Genomic DNA, 18210 nt, shown 5'->3' with positions numbered 1-18210 from the left:
ACAAGAGAATATCCTAGAAAGATGCATTTTAGAGATTTTGGATCTAACTTCGTGAAATGATGCCTAACATCTCTCACAAAACAAGTACATCCAAATATTTTTGGTGGAATAGGAAAAACAAACTTTTGATTGAAGATAAATGATAGGGTGTTGTTCCACGTAATACAGAAGATGGCATACAGTTAATCAAAAAACATGTTGTAGAAATTGCATTAGCCTAAAATTATTTCAGAACTTGCATTTGGAACATGAAAGCTCGAGTAGTTTCTAACAAGTGTATGTTTTTCCTTTCAACAACCCCATTTTGAGATGGAGTGTCAACACAAGATGATTGGTGTAAACGACCATGTTCACGCATATAAGAAGAAAAGGGTTCAGAAAAGTATCCTATAGCATTATCACTTCGCAAGATACGCACAGGAATATGAAATTGCATTTTTATCTTAGCACAAAAAACACAAAAATGAGAAAACAATTCAAACCGACTCTTCATGAAATATGCCCAAGTCATGCGAGAATAACCGTAAAAAAAAAAAAAAAGTAACAGTATTGAAACCCAAATTTAGACATAAACACGACATGAACCCCAAACATCAGAATAAACTAACTCAAATGGAGCATTTTCTCGTTTATTAACTCTAGAACTTAAACTAACTCGATGATGTTTAGAAACTGACAAGACGCACAATTTAAAGAAGGCACCTTATGAAATCGCGGACACATATTTTTCAATAGAGGTAAAGAAGGATGTCCCAAGCGACAATGGGCTTCAAAGGGAGTACTCATCTTGAAGCAAGTAACAGTTCTTGGAATATTGGAATCAAGAATATAGAGGTCACTAGACTCATGTCCTTTACCAATAATCTACTTCGTCATAATATCTTGAAACATGCAATGAGTAAGGAAAATGTTACAAAATAGTTCAAAGCATGAGTGATTTGACTAACAGAAATCAAATTAAAAGGACAAGTTGGGAAGGTTCAAGACAGAGGATAACGAGAGATCAATAGCTGGAGTAGTAGTGCCAATCCCAAGCACCATAGAGGTAGACCCATCAGCTAAAGTGGCATGGGAAGTGGATGAAGAAGATTGAAAGATAAATAGGAGGCTAGAGTTACCTGTCACATGATCCGTGGCACCTGAACCGATAACCCACTTGGAAGATGAAGAGACTAGGCAAGTATCGGGATTACCTGAAGTGGTAGCAGCTATGATAGATATCCTTGGTACCTTAGAAACTTAGCATAGTCATCTGCATAGATTAAGACCGTGCTCTCAGCATTAGCATCTGAAGACACCATATTCGCAGACCAATTCCCCTAATTCTTATTTTGAAGCTTCCATCAATCCTTCTTCATATGGCCCGGTTTATGACAATAATGACATATTATTGTATTTGACTACTATCCACGAGGGTCCCTAATGTTATAAGATAACCTCCCAAACTCACCCCTAGACTTCTAGCTCACAAGGACGCTACTTGACTGAGGAGGGTGAAAAGTTTCATGATCATAAAGACTTTCATGATCGCCAGTTTCTTGCAAAGTTTCATGGCTAAGTATCCATGTGCTTGACCTCTTATAGGAATTTGTCTCGCCAGGTTCGACTAGAGTATATTTTTTTATTTATTTTGAAGGGTATGATGATTCTTACTCCACAATGTCGAAGAAGCCATATATATACTTGAGCTTTTGCACCTTCTGGGATTAGGTTGAGTATCTGCTAAGCTGCTTTTGCACCTTCTGGGATTAGGTTGAGTATCTGCTAAGCTTTGGTCCATTTTCTTGGGATTAGGTTGAGTATCTGCTAAGCTTTGGTCCATTTTCTCGGGATTAGGTTGAGTATCTGCTAAGCTTTGGTCCATTTTCTCGATGGGGTTCTGAATCGGCAGCTTGTAATGCAAGAGAGTGATTATTTGACATTGAATCGGCAGCTTGTAATGCAAGAGAGTGATTATTTGACATCGGGAAACGTAACGTCAATGCAAGAGAGTGATTATTTGACATCGGGAAACGTAACGTCAATTGTCGACAAGATCCTGTTTACTTTTAGAAAAATCTGAAGAAAACAAATTAGGTTACTATAGTCTTTACGACTAAAAGAGAGTAACTGTTCGTCTGCTCTCGAGCATGTCCTGTTCTCTTTTAGAAAATCAGAAGAAAACAAATTAGGTTATTGTAGTCTTTACGACTTTTGTAAAAATCAGAATACCGAAGTTGCCCCTAGAACTCACTATATAAAGGCGTCTTCCAAATCCAATTCAATTAGGAACTTTCTCTCTCTCTTTCTTGCTCCATTTTTTTATTTTTATTTTTATTTTTTTTATGGAATCCCCTTCTTCTTCTTTATGTAACCTTGAATATGAAGTTACTTCATCCTCCTTCTCTGATCTTATTGACTGCCCAGTTTTGGGATACTCCCTTTGGGACCGTCATTTGTTCATGCCAGATAGTTGTTTCGAGGTAACCCCCGCAACGGAGCGGTTTAACGATTCCCTCTCTCCAATTTCTCCAACAGACACTGAACAGAGTCATAATGGGATCCAAGGTAATACCTACATTAATATACCTATGCGAATTTAAAGAATAGTTAATAACAAATACTTCACCTCATAGGTTGCAGTGATGACACTAGTGTGGAGAGTTCTGAGGTAGGTGAAGTGACAATTGTGGAGGATAATTCAAGCAAGAAAGAAGGTAGAGGAAGGCGTCCTGTTCCATCAACGTTAAGCAGGGAGGTTATTTCCAGCTATTTCCACATGCCAGTTTGTCAAGTTGCGGAGGAGTTAGGGATAGGGGAAACGACGCTCAAGGAAAGGTGTAGGAAAGTGGGAATCCCTCAGTGACCCCATCGAAAATTGAAGAGCTTGGAAGCCCTAATGAAAAATGTGCAGGTATATTCTTTCAACTCATCTTGAGACTATGGACGAATATTAACGATTTCATCAGACAGGATTTTGAAGAAAATCCGAAGGATGCTTTGACAAGGTCGACTATAGGGGTTTTGAAAAATAGGCATAAGCTACTGTCTGACATGCCGGGTTCAAACTTAGATCCCGAGACCCTGTGTTTGAGGAATGCCTACTTCAAGTTAAATTATTTGAAGAGAAAGCTTAGAAGAGCGATGATATCTTCATCTCCTTCTGTAAGCTCCCCTTGGACTCCCATTTCTACCGCATGTATTGGTACGGAGGGCGACGAGGAGGATATGGATATCCCCCTGAAAGAACTTTTGAGAAGGTCGAAGGCGAGCCCCCTCTCCTTCGTGAATGTTGTGACCCCGGTGATAATTGAAGGTGTACCCCCCAATGGATAACGTGACCCCCCTCTTTTTTTTTCTTTCTTTTTTTTTTTGTAAATATAATAATAATAATAATAATAATAATAATTTTTTTTTCAAAGAAACGATATGCACGCATCTTTAAAAAAAACTGAACTTACTGGAGAAAAAATATTCAATTGCTATGAATTTCGTGAAATGCGAACTAAATTAAAATGAACATATATAAGCTAACCTTTCTCAGGGGGATACATGAAATATTATGCTTTCACCAGGCCATATTCTGAAAGGCTAGTACGTTAACCACATACTAGTTAGGCATCCTGCAAAACTTAAAGTATAGACTTAATCATCAACTAGAGTTTATACTTATCCTAACCTTTTTAATCCATCCTCGGTCCTTAACCGATTATCAAGTTACCATGCACCTTCTTTTCCATCCTTATTCTCAAACCAATTGACAAATTAATTTTTTGCTTTTCTATCATCCATTTAAGCACTTCGCTTGAATTTTGTAAAAAATTTATTATAAAACTTGTTCAACCAGTTGAGTTATCTTGTTAGCTTGTTCTTTATACATTCATACCTTCCACCTTTCTTTTTTAGAATGATCACCTGATATCTATACCAGGACGCCTTTTGATCTTCCTTTCGTTTTGACCGTGTTGGTTTGTATTCCATCCCATGACTCCTTTAAATTTATATGCAAGGAAATAACTTTATTAAATAAAATACGAGATAACATTGACAAGGAAATATTAATGGTAAAATCTTTTGAGGCGATAAGAGTTCCAGGTACGCTCAATCAATTCTCCCTCCATCGTTTCTAGCTTGTAGGTACCAGGTCTGACAATGGCGGACACCCTATAGGGTCCTTCCCATTTCTTCGCCATTTTTCCTCCACTGGTTGGTTGACTGGCTTCTCGATCTCGCAGGACCAAGTCATCGATATCAAAGTACTTAGGTTTAGTGCGGGCATCTTGGTACCTTTTGACGAGCGTTGGTACTTAGCCACTCTTCTTTCCGCTACATCTCTTCGTTCCTCCAGAAAGTTTTTCTCTATTTGCATGGTCTCCTCATTGGTTTGATCATCATATAGCTGGACCCTTCTAGTCGGGTTAAGAATTTCCACAGGTACCTTGGCCTCAAACCCATAGGTCAAACTGAAGCGTGTTTCTCCAGTTGCTCGGCGTGGTGTGGTCCGGTAAGCCCAACGGATGTAATCCAACTGGTCGACCCAAGCACCGCCTTCTTCTTCAATTCTCTTTTTGAGGCCTTCCATAATGGTTCGGTTGGCATTTTCCACTTGTCCATTACCCTGAGGATAAGCTACCGAGACTTTGGTGTGTCGGATGGCATATGTTGAGCAGAACTCGGTGAATGCTTGATTGTCAAATTGCCGACCATTATCAGTAACCAGATGTTCTGGAAAACCAAAGCGATAGATGACCTTTCTCCATAAGAACCTTCTACATTGGTACTCAGTGATGGTGACTAGTGGTTCAGCTTCGATCCATTTAGTGAAATAATCTATAGCCACGATGCAGAACTTGTGTCGACCAGGGGCCATAGGTAATGGTCCCAGAAGATCCACCCCCCATCGAGCAAAGGGAATTGCAATGGTGATAGGGGTGTAAAAAGTAGCCGGTCGAGTTTTCTTCTGTGCGAACTTTTGACATACCTCACAATGTAAAACTTTTTGGATACAGTCTTGAACCATACTAGGCCAGTAGTATCCCTGAATGATCAACTTCCTAGTCCGAGTGTTAGCTCCTTGGTGAGCAGCACAAACCCCTTGATGAACTTCTTCCATCACTTCCTGAGCTTGCTTGGGCAGTAGACACTTAAGCAGCGGTCCGCCAAAAGACTTTTTGTACAGCTGTCCATCTAATATCACATATGTTGGTGCTCTTCTTTTTATCTTAGCTGCTTTTTCGGGATCATTAGGGAGTTCAGCTTGAGTAATATACTTAACTAACTCGTCAATCCAATCATCCGGGGTCCGCACCTCTAGGGGGAACACTGCGGCGATTACCAAAGTTTCCGTACTTGGCATATCAACTATCTCTGTCTTGCATATTAGCTTCAGGTGGTCAGGTATCCCTCCCAAGGATAACTTGGATAGGATGTCGGCCTCCTGACTCTCCAACCGCGGCACATGATGGATTTCATAAGTTTCCAATTTAGTGAGCAGCCCTTCGACAACATCTTTGTACAACCTCATGTTTTCTCCTTTGGCCTCGAAAGTTCCTTTAATTTGTCCAACTACTAGCCTAGAATCTGTGCGAATCCGAACTTTTCGAGCACCTAAAGCAATTGCCAGTCGCACACCCCCAATCACGGCTTCATATTCGGCCTCATTATTAGAAGCCTTGAACTTGTATATTAAGGCATAATATACCTTGAAACCTTCTGGGGATGTCAACATAACTCCTCCTCCACAGTGCTTTGAACTGGCTGCTCCATCTGCGTTCAATATTCATCAATCAGTCTGGTCATTGATTAAGGATCGATCGCCCGCAGACACCTTGGCTGAACATTCCACTATGAAATCTGCCAAGGCTTGAGCTTTTATCGAGGGACGCGGTTTGTATTCCAAGCCATATTGTGTTAACTCTATCGCCCATTTTACCATTTGTCTAGAGGATGTTGGATTCCTTAACACACTGGCCAACGGCTAGTCGGTAAGCACTTCCACAAGATGCGCTTGAAAATAAGGGATCAATCGTCGCACGGTAACCACTAAAGCATAGACCATTTTTTCTAATGGAGTGTACCTTATTTCCGCATCCTTCAATAGTTTTTCTAATGGAGTGTACCTTATTTCCGCATCCTTCAATAGTTTTCCCACATAATATACAGGGTATTGCACCTTGTTTTCTTCACGCACAAGGACCGAACTGAGGTATTGCACCTTGTTTTCTTCACGCACAAGGACCGAACTGAGTGCTTGGTCCTTGTTTTCTTCACGCACAAGGACCGAACTGAGTGCTTGGTTAGAAACTTCTTCACGCACAAGGACCGAACTGAGTGCTTGGTTAGAAACCGCGAGATATAAATACAAGGTCTCTCCTTCCTTAGGTTTAGCTAGCAAGGGAGGGGACAACAAGTACTTTTTCAATTCTTCGAAGGACGTCTGGCACTCGGTGGTCCACTCGAAGCTATCCCTTTTCCTTATTACTTCGAAGAACGGTAAGGCTCTCTCAGCTGATTTTGAGAGGAATCGGCTGAGAGCCGCTAAGCAACCAGTTAATCTTTGGACTTCTTTCAAGGTAGTCGGTGGCTNTCTAATGGAGTGTACCTTATTTCCGCATCCTTCAATAGTTTTCCCACATAATATACAGGGTATTGCACCTTGTTTTCTTCACGCACAAGGACCGAACTGAGTGCTTGGTTAGAAACCGCGAGATATAAATACAAGGTCTCTCCTTCCTTAGGTTTAGCTAGCAAGGGAGGGGACAACAAGTACTTTTTCAATTCTTCGAAGGACGTCTGGCACTCGGTGGTCCACTCGAAGCTATCCCTTTTCCTTATTACTTCGAAGAACGGTAAGGCTCTCTCAGCTGATTTTGAGAGGAATCGGCTGAGAGCCGCTAAGCAACCAGTTAATCTTTGGACTTCTTTCAAGGTAGTCGGTGGCTTCATGTCCAATATTGCTTTTACCTTCTCAGGATTGGGTTCGATTCCTCGTTGCGTGACCATATATCCTAGAAATTTTCATCCTTTCACAGCGAAGGCACACTTCTTTGGATTCAGCCGCATATTATATTTCTTCATTAGCTCAAAACTGGCTTTCAACTCTGAGGAATGCTCGGCTGCTTCCTTACTTTTGGCTTTCAACTCTGAGGAATGCTCGGCTGCTTCCTTACTTTTGACCAGCAAATCATAGGAATGCTCGGCTGCTTCCTTACTTTTGACCAGCAAATCATCGGAATGCTCGGCTGCTTCCTTACTTTTGACCAGCAAATCATCAACGTAAGCTTCCATTCCCTTGCCGAGTTGTTCCCCAAATATTCGAGCTATCATTCGAGTGAAGGTCGCACCAGAGTTCTTGAGACCGAACGGCATCAGAGTGAAGGTCGCACCAGAGTTCTTGAGACCGAACGGCATCACCTTATAAGTCGCACCAGAGTTCTTGAGACCGAACGGCATCACCTTATAACAGTAAACTCCGTTCTTGAGACCGAACGGCATCACCTTATAACAGTAAACTCCGTCTGGGGTAATGAAGGCGGTTTTCTCCTCGTCCTCCTTCTCCATTAAAATTTGGTGATAGCCACGAAAAGCGTCCATAAAACTGAGTAGGGCACATCCGGTGGTCTGGTCAACCAACAAATCTATCCTCGGAAGGGGAAAGGGGTCCTTGGGACACGCCTTGTTTAAGTCGGTGTAGTCCACGCACATTCTCCATGTTGGAGGCTTCGGAACCAATACCACATTGGCTAACCATGTTGGATATTTAACCTCCCGGATATGGCCGATCTTGAGTAGGGTTGCTACTTCTTTCTTCACAAATTCACGTCTTTCTGTGGCTAGAAACCTTTTCCTCTGAACCACAGGTCGGGCTGCTGGGCTGACGGCTAATCGGTGTGTAATCACTGATCGGTCAATCCCGGGCATGTCTTCCGGCCCCCACGCGAATATCATCTTGTACTCCCTTAATACTTGCAAAATGGATTCTCTAACCTCCTTGGTTAGCCCGAGGCCTAACCTCACTGTCCTGTCTGGGTGGGCAATCTCCAATACGACTTCTTCTAACTCAACGGCAGGCTCCGGCCGTTCAACTGATTCCTTCTGCTTGGGTTTTTCTGCGATGGTATGGATTCGCATGTCTTTTTCCCCAATCGAACGACAGGCTTTAAGATAGCAAGACCGAGCTATCCGCTGATCGCATCTTGCAACTCCAACTCCTTCAGGCGTTCTGAACTTCAAGCAGAGGTGTTCGAGTGACACGACTGCTCCTAGGTCTTCCAAGCCCGGACGACCCAAGATGATATTATGAGTGGAGGTCAATTTGACCACTACAAATTCCATGTCCAGCTTTCGCACCCTAGGGTATTGTCCGATCTCGACAGGTAAAACGATGCGTCCTTCAGCTTCAATGCTATCACCGGTGAACCCAGCCAACGGGGTCTTAACTGGTAGGAGTTTCGTTTAGTCTAAACCAAGCTTATTGAAAGTATCTGCATACATCACATTTACACTGCTTCCTGTGTCTACAAACACTCGCCGAACGACTGTTCCTTTTATATCTATGGTTATCATCAGAGCATCTCGGTGCGGGACCGTTCCATGCGGTATATCATCATCCGTAAAAATGATCGGGTCCCTTCTAGGCTTCTTTGGGGCGACTGCATGTTGAATTGCCCCTACATAAAGCTGTCTACCCCATTGTTTCCTTTCCCGAGCCGAATCGCCACCTTCCGGACCGCCATAAATTATATTGATCACTGGTTTGCTGTGTTTCCAATTCTGCTCCTCCCGGCCTTCTTCTTCCTCCATTGGTCGTTTTCCCCGATCATCTGGAGTAGGAATTTTTTGTTTATCTGAAGGCGAAGCCGTGTCATGCCCCGTTAGCGGCGGTCGACGCGATTGGTTCATCGATCGATCAATTGGCCGGCCTTTCTGAATCAGACTCTCTATTTCCCTTTGTAGCGTTGTACACTCCTCCGTGGAATGCCCAGATCGTCGGTGATATCGACAATATTTCGNTAACAGTAAACTCCGTCTGGGGTAATGAAGGCGGTTTTCTCCTCGTCCTCCTTCTCCATTAAAATTTGGTGATAGCCACGAAAAGCGTCCATAAAACTGAGTAGGGCACATCCGGTGGTCTGGTCAACCAACAAATCTATCCTCGGAAGGGGAAAGGGGTCCTTGGGACACGCCTTGTTTAAGTCGGTGTAGTCCACGCACATTCTCCATGTTGGAGGCTTCGGAACCAATACCACATTGGCTAACCATGTTGGATATTTAACCTCCCGGATATGGCCGATCTTGAGTAGGGTTGCTACTTCTTTCTTCACAAATTCACGTCTTTCTGTGGCTAGAAACCTTTTCCTCTGAACCACAGGTCGGGCTGCTGGGCTGACGGCTAATCGGTGTGTAATCACTGATCGGTCAATCCCGGGCATGTCTTCCGGCCCCCACGCGAATATCATCTTGTACTCCCTTAATACTTGCAAAATGGATTCTCTAACCTCCTTGGTTAGCCCGAGGCCTAACCTCACTGTCCTGTCTGGGTGGGCAATCTCCAATACGACTTCTTCTAACTCAACGGCAGGCTCCGGCCGTTCAACTGATTCCTTCTGCTTGGGTTTTTCTGCGATGGTATGGATTCGCATGTCTTTTTCCCCAATCGAACGACAGGCTTTAAGATAGCAAGACCGAGCTATCCGCTGATCGCATCTTGCAACTCCAACTCCTTCAGGCGTTCTGAACTTCAAGCAGAGGTGTTCGAGTGACACGACTGCTCCTAGGTCTTCCAAGCCCGGACGACCCAAGATGATATTATGAGTGGAGGTCAATTTGACCACTACAAATTCCATGTCCAGCTTTCGCACCCTAGGGTATTGTCCGATCTCGACAGGTAAAACGATGCGTCCTTCAGCTTCAATGCTATCACCGGTGAACCCAGCCAACGGGGTCTTAACTGGTAGGAGTTTCGTTTAGTCTAAACCAAGCTTATTGAAAGTATCTGCATACATCACATTTACACTGCTTCCTGTGTCTACAAACACTCGCCGAACGACTGTTCCTTTTATATCTATGGTTATCATCAGAGCATCTCGGTGCGGGACCGTTCCATGCGGTATATCATCATCCGTAAAAATGATCGGGTCCCTTCTAGGCTTCTTTGGGGCGACTGCATGTTGAATTGCCCCTACATAAAGCTGTCTACCCCATTGTTTCCTTTCCCGAGCCGAATCGCCACCTTCCGGACCGCCATAAATTATATTGATCACTGGTTTGCTGTGTTTCCAATTCTGCTCCTCCCGGCCTTCTTCTTCCTCCATTGGTCGTTTTCCCCGATCATCTGGAGTAGGAATTTTTTGTTTATCTGAAGGCGAAGCCGTGTCATGCCCCGTTAGCGGCGGTCGACGCGATTGGTTCATCGATCGATCAATTGGCCGGCCTTTCTGAATCAGACTCTCTATTTCCCTTTGTAGCGTTGTACACTCCTCCGTGGAATGCCCAGATCGTCGGTGATNCGTTGTACACTCCTCCGTGGAATGCCCAGATCGTCGGTGATATCGACAATATTTCGCATTGTTTGGAAAACGTGGTAGATTGTGGACAGGCGGCAAATGCGGGAGTGCAGGAGCATCAATATGGCCAACTTGACGTACTTCATGTAAGGGCAAAGTACCTTGTGTTCGAGTCCCACCGAGTTGGAAACCAGATGGCCTCTCCAATTCGTTTCGCCTTTTGTCCCCTCCAATCGGGCGGTCCCTTGGACGCTGCTCAAATTCTTCCCGAGGTCGTTTGGACTACGACCCTCCTTCCTGCTTCTTCTTTAATTTCAGAGCTTGCTCAGTTTCGGCATATCGATTAGCCCGCTGGATAGCTTGAGCATAAGTATCAGGAGTATTATTCCGCAAATCTTCGAATAATTTACCTGATCGAAGTGAGCGCATAAACATCATTAAAGCAGATTTATCATCTATCCCGTCCACTGCCTGTATCTCTTTTTGCCACCGCTTGATGTAGTCTTTTAAACTCTTGTATTCCCCTTGATTTACCTCAGTAAGATCGGTAAAGTGTTTCCTAGCTCGCATGCTACCAGCGAAACGGGTAAGGAACTGATTGGCTAGAACTTCAAAGATACTTACTGATCCACGAGGCAAAGAAATGAACCAATCCCGAGCTATTCCCTCTAATGTAGAGACAAATACACGGCAATACATAGGATCCTTAGCTCCAACTATCAGCATTTTGGCTTGGAATCCCATTAAATGATCACTAGGATCACTAGACCCATCGTAAGTAGGCATAGACGGGAACTTAAAATCCTTCGGGACTTTGTAATTTTGGACTTTGGCAGAGAAAGGTTCGATGGACAACTGAAACCGAGTGGTAGGTCCGTCTTTCCCCTTTAAATGGCGTTGTAGATTGCGCATCTCTTCTTCCAATTCTGCGATCTTTCGACCCTGGATTTCTCGAATTGGTTCGGGGGTCTCACCACTACTTTCTTCAATCGTTTGAGGGCCACCCTTCTCATGTCGTTCCTCCATCTTTTCCTTGCCTTTCAATCGTCGCATTGCTTCCTCGTGACGACGACGAGGATTGTGACGGGCATGTCGCGGGGCACTGGTAGTCGTATTCTCAAGGCTCAAACGATCAAAAACTGATTGGCGATTGTGCGATCCTTGTCGATCAACCTGAGTCCGTGATGGTTCTGGTCGACACGGCAGACCAGATTTTTGAACACCATGTCGAGGTTGGCCACGACCAGTCGATTGTCCTCGTGCTTTGGTGGCAGGGTCCACACGATCGGGGACTACATCTGCTACAGGATTTTGCCCCAACGCCTCTAGTAAACGACCCACGGCTTTTGCCACAGTCACAGTCATTCTGGGCCTCTCTTCTTCATGTGTTAATGGTTGTCCAACTGGTAACGCGAGTTGTGACGCCAGTTGTGTGATGGCTCAGGGTTCTGCTCGTTGTTGGCACGGCTGCATAGATTCCCCTGAAGGTGCCTGTGCGTTGCCTCTACTAAGCGTGTTGCGCAAATCCTCCTTTGGTAGGCTTCCCGCTTTACGAGTGACGACCATGATGCTGGATAATAGTAACCAGGAACCCAAAACAAAAGCAAAGGCCTTTCGTTTCGCTCCCCACGGACGGCGCCAATGTTGGTTTTATGACTACAGGGTAGTCAGTCGGCAGGCCAACACAACCGTAAAATCAACTGATATCGTACAGAATATTTGAACAGTATCGTAAAGATAGAACAATAATGGTTTTATGAACAATACACCAGGAAAATAACCATTAGAAGAGAGAGGTGAGTCACAAACGGACTACTTAAATACCAAGTCTCATCCAAAGATTTTCCTAGACATGTAAGGTTACTCTACCAAGATTGATTCTTTCCTACACGATATAAACAAAAATAACAGTTGATAATAGGAGAGAATAATAGAGAATAATAGAAAGCAATTGTAAGAGACAAAGATTTACGTGGAAAATCCCAAGAGGGTAAAAACCACGTGCAAGGCTAAAGGTGTTTCACTATAAGGAAATTATTACAACTCTTCTTTCGGTGTAACAAAGAGAAAACAATGGAGAATTTCTCTCTTGCTAAGGAAAGAAAGAGCAACTACTAAAGGAGAGATGTGAATGATTTTGGGATGATGAGAATGATACATTGGTAGGGTATTTATAGGTGGAGTTTAGGGTTCAATCTCGTAAATAACATAAAATTTGGGGTGTGAAATGTGATTTTCTACCCAATAATTTCAATATTAAAATATGATTATCTCTTCCTTGATCAGCCATCATCTTGTCTAATTGTCTTCCACTTGCACCACTTTTTCAATAATTTGCCATCAACTTGATATATAATATATTATCACACACTATTGGTGAAAATGGGATGTCCTTGTCTTGTCCTTCCTTTTTGGCCATCATGAAGTCCGTGGATGGCTTTGTGATCTTCATGAAGTTTATAGCCCTTTGAATTATCTTTCCACCAGTTCAGGAATCTCTAAATTTGGATATTCCTACAGTGAAATACGATTTAAATACTAACAGTCGCCAAGTAGGGTGAGAAATAGCATACCCCTGCCTTCTATGCTATTTTTGGTCATCTTATCTTCAGATATACACTCTGGGTAACATAAGAGTTGTAGCCCTTTGAGTCTTCTTTCTAATGTCACCGGAATCGCCTGATTCGGATATTCCCACGCCGAGATATAACCAAAGTACTGAATCCCGACAAGTTGGGCGGGAAATAATACTTTATGCTATTTTACCCAATTCATTCTTACATAATTGTATTTCTCCAACTTTAATTGAGCTACTTATACGGATTGGATGGTTATTTGCACTTTGGGCCTCCGCCAAGCTCCTAATCAAATCGAACCAATACATCATTCTGGGCCGATGGGCTAGGCCCAAACATTCAGGCCCAAGTATCTCACCCAACAGAGGTGAAAAGGGTACTTCATGAAAGGGTATATCAATCGACACAAGATATCTTCCTGTGGATGGTCAGTAACACATATATCCNGAACTTAAACTAACTCGATGATGTTTAGAAACTGACAAGACGCACAATTTAAAGAAGGCACCTTATGAAATCGCGGACACATATTTTTCAATAGAGGTAAAGAAGGATGTCCCAAGCGACAATGGGCTTCAAAGGGAGTACTCATCTTGAAGCAAGTAACAGTTCTTGGAATATTGGAATCAAGAATATAGAGGTCACTAGACTCATGTCCTTTACCAATAATCTACTTCGTCATAATATCTTGAAACATGCAATGAGTAAGGAAAATGTTACAAAATAGTTCAAAGCATGAGTGATTTGACTAACAGAAATCAAATTAAAAGGACAAGTTGGGAAGGTTCAAGACAGAGGATAACGAGAGATCAATAGCTGGAGTAGTAGTGCCAATCCCAAGCACCATAGAGGTAGACCCATCAGCTAAAGTGGCATGGGAAGTGGATGAAGAAGATTGAAAGATAAATAGGAGGCTAGAGTTACCTGTCACATGATCCGTGGCACCTGAACCGATAACCCACTTGGAAGATGAAGAGACTAGGCAAGTATCGGGATTACCTGAAGTGGTAGCAGCTATGATAGATATCCTTGGTACCTTAGAAACTTAGCATAGTCATCTGCATAGATTAAGACCGTGCTCTTAGCATTAGCATCTGAAGACACCATATTCGCAGACCAATTCCCCTAATTCTTATTTTGAAGCTTCCATCAATCCTTCTTCATATGGCCCGGTTTATGACAATAATGACATATTATTGTATTTGACTACTATCCACGAGGGTCCCTAATGTTATAAGATAACCTCCCAAACTCACCCCTAGACTTCTAGCTCACAAGGACGCTACTTGACTGAGGAGGGTGAAAAGTTTCATGATCATAAAGACTTTCATGATCACCAGTTTCTTGCAAAGTTTCATGGCTAAGTATCCATGTGCTTGACCTCTGATAGGAATTTGTCTCGCCAGGTTCGACTAGAGTATATTTTTTTATTTATTTTGAAGGGTATGATGATTCTTACTCCACAATGTCGAAGAAGCCATATATATACTTGAGTTTTTGCACCTTCTGGGATTAGGTTGAGTATCTGCTAAGCTTTGGTCCATTTTCTCGATGGGGTTCAGAGGAGAGCCCCTTTTTCCTAGGGCGAAATTACGGAGACTATTTAAACCCCCTTGATAGAATTTCAGAGGAGAGCCCCTTTTTCCATTTTGGGAGAATTCCTCCTTCTTGCAATATTTTCGTTTCTTAGTTTTTAGAATAGTTTAGCTTAGTAATTTCTCATTGTAAGAAGACAACAAGCTTGGATTGAAGGAATACTTCAATCCTAGGTGATTTCTATTTCAACTTAATCTATTTTACTATTTTGTTCTTGGATTGAATTAGCTATTGTCTTTGAATTCATGATCATGAGTGGCTAGTTTAATCTAGGGATTTGGATTGTGTAAAGATATGTTGCTAGTGTGATGATCTTATATCTTATCTTGGATTTAAATGCTTGGATTGTTGGAATTTCTATTCTTGTCTATTGATTGTTGTTTTGATGATATCTTGTTTGGATTTGGCCAATCTAGATGAGAGATTGAGCTCTTGACTCTTTCATGTCTTTGATTAGAGTTAGGATTGAAAGCTTTGTAACAATCATAGATCCTTTGGACTTCTTAAGAATAGTAGGAAAGTGTGTAGCTAAAGTGTTTGATAAAATGTCTCTTAGGACTTTGGTTGCTTAAAGGCACTCCTAAGTCCAAGAAGCCCTAGTACACAGAGGTGGAAGAGGACTAAGAGAACACACTCCTGAATAGCCAACATCCTTGCTTTGTTTATCCATTACCTTAGACACACCAGGATGCAACATAGATGAGCACTATCCAATCCCTTACTTTTCTCACACATTTATTCACACTTGTTTTACTCCTATTCTCTTACCAACCTTATGAACCCTTCCACTCTCAAATCATCATTCACCACATTCAAATCTCTAGCATGACTCAATCATTTGAACTCACAAACGTTTGACACACCTCCACGTCCATCCTTCGAGACCGACACTCAGGGAGTCATTGACTTTCCGTTTTATCATACACATATCTTTTGACATTTCACCCTATGCATGCAAGTGTTATCATCACTCATCTAAATTCAAGTAATCAATGTCATTTACCACATTCCAGTTCATTGTTTGACATGCTATAACAACATTATGCAATATATATTATATTGCCCATCATTAATAATAATAATAATCCATTGACATAATTATAGGCAATAACATGTAGCCCATAATTAATCAAGTAGGCATAGATGATGTAGCTTTAATCAAGTAGGATCCGAAGGATGAGAAGCAAACCTCGGATCGAAACTCCGCTATGATATTCCAACTATTGATTGTCACTGTATTTTCATGCTAAGTAGTCCATCGCTTTTAGCAACGATAATCCTCCGAAATGAAAACTTGTTTAACTCTCCTCCTTTGAGACTGTACGTTTCCTCCAACTCTTAATGAGATGATGGGAAAAGCTGAATATAGCGAGTCCCTATTGTCATCCTATCCTTGGACATTGCAGCTCTTGAATCTTGTGCATTTGCAAACTCCACAAATGCTTATCCAGTTGGCCAATTAGCAATTGAGTCCACTGGAAGTGAAAAATTCTTGAAGAACTCAATAATATCTTCCTTGCTAGCTGAGAATGGAAATTCCCTTAGCCGTAAAACTCCAGTATGTTATATTAAGCAGGAATACTTGGCATAACATACTGCAAGCATCCAATATTCTGCCTATAGCTCTTGCAAGGTTTATACTGCCATTCACTCGTCCATTATGAATGAAAACGCCAGCTTTTATGGTCATTGCAAATTCCACCTCAAGATCAGATTTATGGTCTCCTTCTGTACCAGAAACTGCATAGCTCACGGGACCAAAAAAAAAAAAAAACAAAAACACAAAGTCGATCAACCCCACACTCCGTAGCAATATAATTTCACGAATAAGATCATAGAAGTATCGATTCATGACCAGGATCAACAAAATCCAGTATAGGAAGACGAAGAGGCGGAAGAAATATTTAAGTGGAGAGATGGGAGACGAAACGAGATTTACATATATACATTAATTGTTGAAAGATATTCAGCACGGAGCAAGTTGTGTAACATCATATCCATCGTAGCTTCCGTTTCTGTGTCTCCCAGCCCCTTTTCTCTCTATCTACGTCTCTGGCCCTAACCTTTCTGGAGAAGACTACGACGACGAAGCTGGCGTGACCTGTTGCTTTTCCTCGCCACAATTTCTCCGGTTCTCGTCAGTCGATGTTATCACCTGGCACCGTCAACGTAACACCAGTTTAATTTTCTGTTTGTATTTATTTCCAAGATTGAATCCCCTATCCTGACAAAGCATTTGGAAGGATATAAACACAAAGGCCTCAATGTCTTCTCACTTTTAGAGGTTGTTTCCGTACTGCACACTTATCTTTCCTCTCAAATTTTGACCTGCTCATGCTGGCACTGTAGGTATTTATTAATTGATGATTCTATCGCCGTGTCTCCATATTCTTTCCTTGATTTTAGAATTTCCCTTCTATTCTTCAATTCCTACTAATATGTACATCTTATTGTCTATTCAAATGGAAATAAACTTATGATACTTCACATCTACAATATTATGAAGACAATGAAAAGGTAATAGAATAATGGTCATCAATCGTGTCTCCATATTCTTTCCTTGGTTTTAGAATTTCCCTTCTATTCTTCAATTCCTACCGATATGTACATCTTATTGTCTATTCGAATGGAAATAAACTTATGATACTTCACATCTACAATATTATGAAGACAATGAAAAGGTAAACACGGAGACACGTGTGTTTGTAAACATATATATATATATATATTTATTATGTGTGTTTGTAAAACATTTCTAAATTTGTAGTGTAATTCTATGACCCCTACGCCTATAAATTTTATAATTTCATGGTGGACCATTTCATAATTTATGATGACAAGTGTTGTATTGTGTTAGTAATACAGAATGGCGAAAGAAAATGTGAAGGGAATGCAGCAAGAGGAATTGACAACACACATAAGCTGAAAGGCCATAAACAGAAGTGCGAGAAAACGAAGAAGATCGGTCGGTCGGTCGATGGATCGATCACATTCGTACGTACTGAAATCCAGCTTATATTGCCCAACAATCATTCCATTGCATGATTGATGCTTTGCATTTGATTCTGATGGTGGTCGGAAGGGAAGGGAAGGGAAGAGCTGACGATCGGAAAATCAATATTCCGATAAAGTAGCGCAGCGAAGACTAATAAGGTAGAGAGGGTTGGCAGGAGCATTTCAATGCAATGGGGGTTTCCAAGGACAATTTGTGTGGTGTTGTTCTAGCTTTGCTCTCCACCGCCTTTATTGGAGCGAGCTTCATCATCAAGAAGAAAGGCCTCAAGAGAGCGGTCGCTGCCTCCGGTGTCAGGGCAGGTCTGAGTTTAAATGGGTCTATGCTCCTAAGAGAGATCCATTACCTTATCAAGATCTAGATCAAACTATTTTGGTCTGGTCCATTTTGGCTAGATATCGTTCATTCACTTATTCTGAATCTTCTTCTAGGATTGGGAGGGCCAGAGTGTGGCAAATGTTGCATCGGAATTGTGTGGCTTTGTTGTTGTGCTCTCTGGGACCTTTTTGTTGCATGTAACTAAAGATATGTGGGGGGGGGG

General features: G+C 42.1%; 4 protein-coding genes across 4 annotated transcripts; 1 reads left to right on the top strand and 3 right to left on the bottom strand.

The window, feature by feature from the left end:
• The first annotated feature begins 2324 nt into the window (after window positions 1-2324).
• Window positions 2325-3315, top strand: LOC116004016 (protein RKD2-like). The gene is made up of 3 exons (XM_031243957.1): window positions 2325-2547; window positions 2616-2817; window positions 2949-3315. Exons 1-3 carry the CDS (start codon window positions 2325-2327, stop codon window positions 3313-3315), a joined length of 792 nt encoding a protein of 263 aa, XP_031099817.1.
• Window positions 3316-6996: 3681 nt separating this feature from the next.
• Window positions 6997-8313, bottom strand: LOC116004015. Its single transcript, XM_031243955.1, has one exon. It carries the CDS (start codon window positions 8311-8313, stop codon window positions 6997-6999), a length of 1317 nt encoding a protein of 438 aa, XP_031099815.1.
• Window positions 8314-8433: 120 nt separating this feature from the next.
• LOC116004014 lies at window positions 8434-8781 on the bottom strand. Its single transcript, XM_031243954.1, has one exon. It carries the CDS (start codon window positions 8779-8781, stop codon window positions 8434-8436), a length of 348 nt encoding a protein of 115 aa, XP_031099814.1.
• A 1163-nt stretch (window positions 8782-9944) lies between these two features.
• Window positions 9945-10292, bottom strand: LOC116004012. Its single transcript, XM_031243953.1, has one exon. It carries the CDS (start codon window positions 10290-10292, stop codon window positions 9945-9947), a length of 348 nt encoding a protein of 115 aa, XP_031099813.1.
• Between the last annotated feature and the right edge of the window lie 7918 nt (window positions 10293-18210).

The sequence above is a fragment of the Ipomoea triloba genome, chromosome 14 (genome assembly GCF_003576645.1).
Source record: "Ipomoea triloba cultivar NCNSP0323 chromosome 14, ASM357664v1".
Taxonomy (NCBI): Eukaryota; Viridiplantae; Streptophyta; class Magnoliopsida; order Solanales; family Convolvulaceae; genus Ipomoea; species Ipomoea triloba.
Note: the sequence above shows the minus strand (reverse complement) of the source record. Positions and strands in the feature narration are given on the sequence as shown.